Source organism: Dendroctonus ponderosae, unplaced genomic scaffold (assembly GCF_020466585.1).
Source record: "Dendroctonus ponderosae isolate FM_Combo_2020 unplaced genomic scaffold, Dpon_F_20191213v2 Dpon_F_20191213_1, whole genome shotgun sequence".
In the NCBI taxonomy this organism is placed as follows: Eukaryota; Metazoa; Arthropoda; class Insecta; order Coleoptera; family Curculionidae; genus Dendroctonus; species Dendroctonus ponderosae.
In genome coordinates, this window is record NW_026017110.1 from 55,428,776 (window position 1) to 55,439,406 (window position 10,631).

Here is a 10,631-nt window from a genome sequence, read left to right on the forward strand (position 1 = left end):
TTCATCAATTTCACATTCTAGTCTAGGCTTTTCTAATGAAAATGTGTCAGTGCGATGTTTTACGCACCACGGTTTTCCCTGTTTTTATTACTGGTTATATTATCGACTAGAAACGGGCAATGTACTTTGCAAGGCGAAGAGTAAGTATTTTATCTTTGCTTCTTTGACTTCTTTTATCATACTATTCTCTAAACATCACCTTATAGAGTCGCAAAATGGGCAAATGCCATAGGTGTCGAATTGTGGATGTTAGGCAAAGAAGTGACAAAAATAACTGAAATTGAACAGGTAAGTTGTTATTATTAGGTAATTGGTCTTCGATTTAACATTTACATGTTTTTGATAATAATTCTGCTTTAAAGTTTCCGGCTGATATCAAATTTAATTTACAAAGGACTTTTTATGTATTTTCACCTTAACGTTGTATATACTTTATAAATTCCATTAATTTTAGTGTTTCAAAACAAAATTAATTTCAATTCTGACCAGTGTTTGTGAGTGTGTAAAAAGTTTTTTAATTTTCGCAATCGAAAGTATTATTACGAATTACACCTTTAGCTGATTGTAAAAGTTATTTAACGAATATTTATGTGGATAGCAGTCAATTGCGCTATTTGAAGATTTTATATATATTAATATGTTTGCCTATAGTAACTAATAAGTTGGCACGTGGTATTTCCTCACTTGTCTATAAACACCGGCGAATTTGAAGGAATACAGGAGACTTGCATTTTTTATTCATTAACAACTTCAAATATATTTTAAAAAGTTGCACTTCTACAGCTATTCTTACAAGCTCCCCGTTGTCTCATAATGTCTGATAATTTTTAAGCGAAATATATTTACAGCTCAAAGCAAGAACCATTGCGATTTTAATTTCCAAATATGACTTATCGTAAGTATTAGTTTAAACTAGGACTTCTTCTGTAAAACGCAGTTTCGTCCATTTTCCAAAAACTGAGGTTTGCACATAATTTCCGCATTTCTGTATGACTGTATTGTGTGTCAATGCCTTTAGACTTTTTCATTATGTTCCTATAATTTTAGAAATATGCATTTTTGAATGCACGTGTAGGTGAAAAGGATCCATCAACTCTACTTTCCGAAATAAAGGAGGACATTTGTAGTATGATGGACCGAAAAATGGACGCCATTCGGGTATACTGACTAACAATTGCATTAATTCTTGTCCTTAACTAAGAGAAAAATTATAGTGCATTCAGCAAGAAGCTGAAAACAGAGCGGAAGACTTTCAGTATGTGCCTGATGCACCCTTTAAATACCACAGCTCAAGATGGTCGTCTATTGAAGGAGCTGAACCAATAAAATTGTCCAAATCCTTAAAGAAAAGTCGGCATATGTATTTACCACTGAAACTAAATAATGATACACATTTTTATAATTTACCTGTTAATACCACGCACAGTTCTGTGCATGTACCCACAAATGTTTACGACAAAGGTAGGCTTCAGTTTACACATTTTATAACGTTTTTATTATTTAAAAGTGCTACTTTTTAAAATCAGAAAATAAAGCTGCCGAAGCAATTCAGTGGTCAGAGGCGTTAGATAAAGTGTTTGCTCAGAATTACAAATCTGATCCAGCATTGTCATGGCAGTATTTTGGAAGCGCTTCAGGCATTATGCGTCATTACCCAGGTATTATTTTCAATTAATCTTAATTGTAACCAGAGATGTAAATAATGAGTAAATTTAAGCTATGCATTGGGTCGATAAAAAGGAAATTAAAAGACACTTGTTTGATTGTCGGATTAGGACTTGGTTTATTGAAGCCGCTACATGTACCAAAGATGTTGTAATTCTCATTGACAATTCAGGATCAATGGATGGTAAGTAATTCAGAATTTAATTTATTAAACATTTCCTAAAATATTTTCTTTTATGAAATCAGTGTTAAGTTTTCATAGAATTTTGAGTATGCAGTACACGTTTTAGATTTAACACATAGGTATTTGAATAAAACGGCACACTGCAGAACTTTATGGGGATATTTTTCCTTACACATCACTACAGATCACGATTTAGCTCATTTCAGCTCATTTAGCTCTAAATTAAAAAAATGATTTTAAAAACAACGGTTTTACCACTTATTTCGTTTTAATGCATGATTTTCATTGAAAAAAAATTATTAGGTTCAATTGTACTGAAGCTCTAAATACAGAGCATAATTTAGCCATGTATTCTCTAGCAAAATGAATAAATTCCGGTATTTTCTATTAGAACTTTGTCTTTAGTGAGCAGTAAATCCATAGAAAATTGTTTTTGCAAGTTCCTTGTGGTTTTCTTTTAAATCCTAATATTCTTTTAAATATTCAGGATGTTTTTACATTTGCGTATACAGGAATCTATTCTTCCGATAGAGTTGAAAAAGATCATATGACCTACCTTTTACTAACCACTATTTATTGAGGGTCAGAGTTCTTCAAAAAACTGTTTTTTTTTTAATATACGGAGAATTCTACGAGTCATTTTAATGAAATTCGCTGCGAAAGTGTTCTTAATAAGACTCATGTTTTGATGAAGCTGTCGAGCTCATCCGCTTTTGCAAGTGAGGAATTCTTAAGTGACTTGGTACGAAAACTACCAGAAGCTTTTTATTTGGTAGCTGGAATTAAATGATTTTTTTTAATTGATCCCTTTGAACATTTCTGGGCCCTGCGTAAAATATTGTAGCATTAAGAGCTTTGGGCAAAAAATTAGTTCTGTTGTTTCACTGCTAGTTAACAATTTCCGATATTACGTTCTGCAATTTAGCAAACGTCGTAGTAAACGAAAATGTTCTTTTATTAATTTGACTTATTATAAATTAATAGTCAAGCGTTTCATAATTTTTAACTGACCGACATGGTCAAAGTTAAAGTTTTGGAAGCGTTTCCAAAACGTCCAAATTGGGATCATCAGACCTCTCGCAAAAAGGTGAAGAGACTTTTTAGCAAAATTTTTAACAAACAACAAATTTTTTAAACTTGATTTAAATTTTGTTAATTAGTGTATAAAATTGTCACTTGCCAAGAGAATAGAATTCGACTTTTCAGCAAAAACTTTGAATGCTGCAATATTTTACAAAGAGGACAAAAATATTAAAAGAGAATTAGTGCATCAACTTAAAAAAAAACAGTAGATTCGAGTCTCCAAATAAAAAGTTCTAGTAGATTTTGTACCAAGAGACTCAAGAATTTACTACTTGCTCAAAGCGAATGTACGTGTCTTATATAGGAACAAATTCACAGCGAGTTTCATTAAAATATATCGTCCCATTCTCCTGATATTTCAAAGATAATTTTGTTGAAGAACTTTTATTATTAATCGCAAAGGAGCCAGACATTTTTCCTTGCTAAAAGTTAGGTCAGATCGTCTTGTTATCATTCAAAAAATATGGCACCCAATCATGTGCTTACGGGACAACCTGTATCCCTGTTACCTCAAACGTAAAAGGAAGAACTTAATTCGACAGCTTTACTTCCTTCTGTTATTTGAAATTTTTATTTAATTTAAATTTTTTGATGTAAAATGATCCAGTTTCGGTAATTTTGAAAATGTTGCTTTCGAATCTCCTGGCGTTCCAACTGAAGTTTTGTGAAGACGAATCGAATTCCCATCGAAAATTCTCGGATATTATAATATCTTCTTATAAAGTTTTTCAATAGCTCTTGTTAATTTTGAGCGAACTGAAAGTATCCTTATTAGACAATATTTGCTTTTTCTTCAGGAATGGGAAAACACATTGGGGCATTAACTGCTTACAGCATTCTAGACACATTTTCTAATAATGACTATGTAAATGTTTTGAATTACTCGGAAACTACTGATTACATCGTGCCATGTTTTGAAAATCAGTTAATTCAGGCTACGAAAGAAAATATCCACGTTTTCAAAGATGCCATAGACAGGTTGGAACCAAATGGTAAAACTCGACTACAGCAGGCGTTGGTTTTGGCTTTTGATCTTCTCAGTAAGGTGAACTGTTGATAACACATTTGTCTTCTTTCCTTGAGAGGGGGTAATAAGTATCACACCCTTTTATGATACTTATTTTAGTATCGAAAAATACGTGGATGCAATCACGCAAATAGCACGGACTGTAATCAGGCTATTATGATCTTAACTGACGGAGTAAACGCTAATTATAGCGATATTGTCATGAAACACAATCATTTCTTTGAGGGTGAAATTATTCCCGTTAGAATTTTTACTTACCTGATTGGTCAAGAAGTTACCAATGTGGAAGAAATTAAATGGATATCGTGCACAAATAGGGGTATGTATAATTTCTTCGCAATTAACGCATTAAAAATGTGTGTTTAATTTTAGGTTTCTACACTCATGTTCAAAGCTTGGAACAAGTGACCGCATCTGTGCTGCAATATATTTATGTAATAGCTAGACCTTTGGTGTTACAAGGACTAGACCATCCAGTGTCTTGGACTCATGCTTACGCAGATATAACGGTAAAGTAAATTACTACACTAACATTTTCAATCTGGTTCATGAGTGAGGATTGCACCCTAAATAATATCATGTTAGGTATTTTAATTCAGGACGATTGTTTTGCTTAAAATGGATGAACATGTTTTATCTATTTTACACTGTAAGTTTTGTGACCAGTCTAGACGATCTTTCTTCTTTAATATTATAACTCTAAATGTGCTGCGGTTTAAGTTGAGACTGTGAACGGTTGGTAGTTGAAATACCGGACGCTTAATTTATTTCAATCATAAGCCGCCATAAAAATTAACAAACCAATCAAAAACAGACCAGAAATAGGATATTTTGATGGAGTTGATATTTTTCAAATTGAACATTTTCAACGGATTAACCGCCCTATAATATTTAAATAAAAGGAAATGCTTTCGTATTTTAAAAGTGACATGTGCAAGGTGGCAATAAGGTATGCCTTTTCTAGCCGGCCACTGATTTGCATCTCATTACTTCATTTTCTCTTTGAATAATTAAATGCATTTGCATATCTGGAAAGTTCAGTTTCCAGAGCGTTGTGAGAACCGTTTGTGCAGTGTGCCGATCATTTGCGTTGAGCATCAAATCCTGGAAAAAACTGGATATAACTTTTTTATTTTTAACTTCAGTTCTAGACATGCCATCAAGAAAGCCTTCTGCAACGGTAGTATCAAAAGTCATTGCCACAAGGAACGTTTTTAATTTCTAATTAATGTTTTTCAGTCGTCATCTGCAACCCGCTGCAACTATTTTTGCAACCACAATCGTGCCTGTCAGACCGCCAGAAGAAAAATGTTTGGGTTTTGTATGTCTTGGATCTGAACTTTTTTCATATGATTTTTCTCATGCAGAACCTTAGAAGTCGTTTTTTTATCTACCTTCTTGATGATATTAAAGTTCCACCTTAAATGTCTATACTGAGTTTGAAGTGATCAGTTTTGAAACACCAAGCAAATGAACAATTTTCCATTGCCGCTGTATTTGATGAGACGGTTCTAAAATTGCATCGCGTCTGTTATTTAATCGTTATTATACGGCGAAAAACATTTGCATGAGCTAAAAACGCTGGAAAATTCAACTGCACTAATTTATGCAGCTATCGCGCAACTTACAGTACGGGTTATTTCTTGTCACCCACAGTTATCTTACGAAATGAGCTAAACAATCCTCAAATTACATTAATTCGAACTTTCTGCCCATTTTCCGCTTTTATTTTAGTATGACGATAAAACTGATACAACTATAAATGAACCGTACAGACTTCTCACTTCAGCAGCTATTCCGTGTTTTGATAGAAAGATCAATAAAATGAATGATACAAGAACTGCAGAATTGTTAGGTGTAGCAGGAACTGATGTTCCTATAGATGAGTTTAGGAAGCTGACCAGACCATACAAAGTAAGTAGTTTTCATCAGTTAGCACAGGATCGATATACATTCTTATTAAATCAAAATAACAGGATTTAGCCCCAGGCATGTCTCAACTCAAATGTTGTTAATTTCCTAAAATATAAAGCGCTAAAGTTTCTGGAATTGCAATTGAATTTACGAAAAAAATTCGTGAAAAAACCCTACCTTCAACAAACATGTAAATGTGATAATCATAACGATAGGATTCTGATGTAATTAGCAGTGCCGTAGCTTAACTCGCACCCGGGGTACAACACTTTTTTAGCGCAACTTTTTTAAAATTTTACCATATATCAAAAGAGGGTTTTAATTTCATTCTTAGGGTTTTAATTAAAACTTCTGAATTTAAGTTTTTTAATTATTTAATTCAATAATTCTGAGAATAAATATTTTGCGATTTCCGGGAGAGTTTATAAAATATTATTTTCAAACAAATGTTTCGATGAAACAGTAAATCTACAGATTGGAATTCCGATTGTCCAATCAAGTGTTACTAAAATTGTCTCCCAACAAGTTCTTAAGTACTAATGCCATAGATGAATGTAAATTTTGACCAGAAAAGTGAAATGAGTACGAATCAAAAACATAATTTTCTAAATTTGTAGATTGGAGTGAATGCGTTCGCTTTTATAGTATCTAACAACGGTTATGTTCTAATGCACCCAGCGCTTCGTCCAGTGTTCGAGGGTATAGAGAAAGAAAATTATAACAGCATTGATTTAACTGAAGTGGAACAGCATTCTGGAGATGAGTTACCGCGTCAAATGAGTGATACTTTAAGGGAACTGCGATCCTACTTGGTAAACGGGTCTGAAGGCAGTATGCATAATATTATTCTCAAATATCATTATGACGACAATAGAAGGGTATCAGAAGAAACTTATGATTACTATTTTTCTGATTTACCTGAAACGCCATTTTCTTTGGCAATCGCGATTCCAAGTCGCTATGGAAATTATTCGTTGGATGTGGGCGACGAAATTCAAAAGAATCGACATACAGGAGAAAATCTTACTTCGTTCTTTCGAGGAAAATGGAAAATTCATCCCAAATGGTAACTTCAAATTTTGATCACTTATGTGAACATTTACATTCACTTTCAATTTAGGGTCTACTGTAAATACCATTACTTGGAAGGGCACGAGTTCAAAACTCCGGAAGAAGAACTTATTCATTTCTTGGGAAAAATGTATGATAGTGATTTCAAGTGGGAGCGTCAGTATGAGTCTGAGGATATTGAAAAAAGTAAGTTAATATAGCGAAGACTGTATTCACAATCAGCGTATTAACTCTCAGTCTTCAATTTAAAAAGTGCAAAAGCATTGATTTTAAATGTATAAAATATAAAACAATGTAAGTTTCTTGAAGCCTACACGTATTATATATTTCGGTGTCGAAACATATTTTCTGATTATTTCTGATATTTCAAAACATATGTTTCTGAACTGACTACAACTTTGTTCTCTCATATTGGGCACTAATTTCCAAAATATTTAAGCGTTTTAAGTAAAAAAAAACCTATACTGACAGAAAGAAGATATTGAACTATATAATTTTAGAATAAATTCGACATTAAATATAGGTTCTCGGTAAAAAAAAACAATTTTATTTTTAGGACACTCTGTATACATGTTAAGAAAATAAAATGTTTGACAGTATTGCCCAAATCAGCATATTTAAATTACATATTAATTTTTGTTTATGGTGAAGGTTATTTACTTTTTTTAAATAAATAAACCCACGTTGTGACACGAACAATTAAAATATATATTTTACGTTAAACGAAAAAATGAAATTAAATTTGAAAATTGACTGAAAAATTTGAAAATATTTAATTATTATAATATACTTCACAAGAGTTTCGTACGTTCACCCATTGAATAAAAACTCCTTGATTATCGGCCCCAAACTTCCACGCCATTGAAAAAAATTCTATAGATAAAACTGTATTTGTATTGTGAGAAAATTGTTTTAAATATGTTGTTGTTCGCTGCAAAATACAACTAAAAATTTCAAATAATATGCCATATTTTTCTTAACTCTTTGAAATTAACATTGTTGGAACATGTACTTTTGGTATATTTATCAACTGTTTTTTCTGCTGGCGTAGAAGTTAGAAGTTAAAATGCTCATAAGTTATTAGTAATATGCGTACAAATTTTCAGACTTTTTCAATATAAACTAAAGAAGCAAATTATTCTTTATTAACCGATATTTTGAAAACGGAACGTTTGATGGGTCGTATTGTTATAGTCTTTATATTGTATTTGTGAACCAACGTTTTTTCGCCACTAAAGTTTGGGTAAAACTCCCTTTTTTAATGCCAAAAAAATAAAATAACTACTCAATTTATTCATTAATGTAAAAAAATAATTTTATTTCATCATTTTTCCCTTTAGTCATTTAATAAAATAGTGTAATTTATAATTTCCTTTTCCATTATTATTTTACAGCATTTACATGTTTTTATAGAAAATTTGACATATATTTTACGCTTCATCTGTTCAATTCTTCACCTTTCTCTAAAATTATTTTAGTTGAATGCGGCAGAAAAACCCTGGATGATGACGACTACTTCTGTGACAAACAGCTAGTGCAAAGACTTATTTTCGATGCTCGAAATACATATGAACCATTTAAAGAAAAGTGGACGTTTCAATCTCATATGGAGCGAAAGTTATTTGATAAATATGATGTAACACTTCGTTTTGTCGCCACCATGAGCGGCTTGACTAGATGGGATTACATTTTTGATGATTATGCTAAGGCAAAAGCCAAATCAAAGTAAGTGATGGATTATTTTTTTATTTAACGTATATCATATTTAAATCAATTGTAGAGAATTTGGAGATATTAATCCAAGAGCGATTGACGAAAAATGGTATAAAAGCGCAGTATTACAGCACCAATATGATACAGAATCTTTTGTTTATTCTGTACCGTTCAATTACGAAAATAACTTGGATATGTTAGTAACTGGAAGTTACGCCATTTTTGTTAAAGATGCAGGCATAGAAGCTCCTGGATCTGTAGTTGGTTTCCAATTTTCTCAAACTAAGTTGAAATCTAGAGTGGAGGAAGTATCCAGAAGACTATCGGTATAACATTTGCACTAATCACGTAGAATATTTAATTGGCTATTGAACTGGACAACTTAAGAAAAACAATCAGGGTCAACAATCATAAGTTGTTATATTATTAAAATACAGGCTTTAGCGGCCAATTTGTTGAGATTTTTTGAGGGTTTAGACTGTAGCAGAAAATAATTTATTTTTAACGTTTCGCAAGCACCAAGAGTGACTTCCATTCTCAAAGGTTCTTTAACTTGAAAGCCAACACGTACAAAACACCTTTGAAGATGCAATCCACTCGTGAACTATAATACCACACATTGAGGGAGACACATTAAAGTAACTGAAAGTATTTCTAGAATCAATGTTCGAATTGCGACAAATGTGGAGAAAACTTAGTATGTTACGTCGTAGATAGTTCAGGCTATGTCATTGTATCAGAAAAAAATGAAACCGGTCAATTCTTCGGTGAAATTGAAGGGGATATATTAGAATCCATGTTAAATGAGGGAGTCTTTGCCATGAAAACTCTTTATGATTATCAAGCTTTGTGCAGTTGGGATGACGTGGAGACCAGTTCAGGAAACAAATTGAACACAGTAAACAATTGATAATTCAATTTTCTTTCGGCCAATTTAAGTATGAATTTTTAGCCCATTTCAATTGCGTCGTATGCGATAAAGTGGGTTATCTGGAAAGTTTTTCACACGCTTGCGGAAATTAGTATTTTACAAGCTATTAATCCCATTTGGAGCTTTGCTCAAGAGTTATATGAGGAACTTCAAGGTAATTCTTAAACTTTATTTGGGAATGCAATATATAAACAATTACTCTTAGAGAAGTCAAATTCTTCGGATTATAACGGCTATGACGACGATGAGGAGGAGGAAGAGATAGAAGATTATCCTGATAGCGAAAACAATGCTGATAAATACTTCGCATGTGAAAAAAAATTCAACTTGTTCATTCTTCAACAGTCACTTTTCATCAAAGATAATTACCATGGGGAATTAAAAGCGAGTGAAAGGTAAAATCTTTCAAATAAAAGTAATAAATAAAATAAAAGTATATTTATTATAACAAAAGTAGACTTATTAACAAAGTATTTTATTTCAGAAAATATTATGTCAAGCGTATTCCCAACAGTAACTTAATATTTGTGGCAGTGGAAAATAAAATACAACCCACCAGAAAACCGATATACACCACAAACCCAGAGATAATTTCGAAAGCTCCTGTTTGGACTTATGAAGAAATGAATAGCACTTTACTGCCCTGCCAAAAGCTCTACTTAAACTCACTACCTCGACGAAGACTGACTGGCTGCTATAATGATCATTATTTGGTAAGTAAATCCTTCAATTGCATCAAGCAAAAAATTAATCAAAATCTGTTTTACAGGAAAGGGAAATAGAAGCCTGTGGGCGGGCATCAACGATACAAACTAGCATTATTTCATTTGGCTTATCGATTCTACTATACATGTTATCATAATAATATTCTTATTCCAATGTACCAGGGTTATTGCACGTGTCAGATAATGTTAGTTGATATATGTTTTACTTTCAAATCTTATTAAATAAAATAATTACTACTGCGCCGCAGCAGTTATTTAAAAGTAACTTTTTCGGAAAAGCTTATTGTAAAAATGCTATAAATATTTTTTTTCTAAAAA

The 10,631-nt window shown here is 32.2% G+C and overlaps 1 protein-coding gene across 1 annotated transcript; it reads left to right on the plus strand.

Annotated features, from left to right (window-relative positions):
* On the plus strand, nucleotides 1-10,631 carry LOC109537997 (voltage-dependent calcium channel subunit alpha-2/delta-3). Its single transcript, XM_019905027.2, has 19 exons — nucleotides 1-140; nucleotides 207-288; nucleotides 1,048-1,158; nucleotides 1,215-1,461; nucleotides 1,527-1,658; nucleotides 1,718-1,849; nucleotides 3,730-3,977; nucleotides 4,059-4,278; nucleotides 4,332-4,468; nucleotides 5,694-5,873; nucleotides 6,491-6,939; nucleotides 6,994-7,130; nucleotides 8,423-8,669; nucleotides 8,725-8,983; nucleotides 9,316-9,555; nucleotides 9,610-9,742; nucleotides 9,794-9,983; nucleotides 10,073-10,301; nucleotides 10,358-10,631. Exons 1-19 carry the CDS (start codon nucleotides 55-57, stop codon nucleotides 10,448-10,450), a joined length of 3,552 nt encoding a protein of 1,183 aa, XP_019760586.2. The 5' UTR covers nucleotides 1-54; the 3' UTR covers nucleotides 10,451-10,631.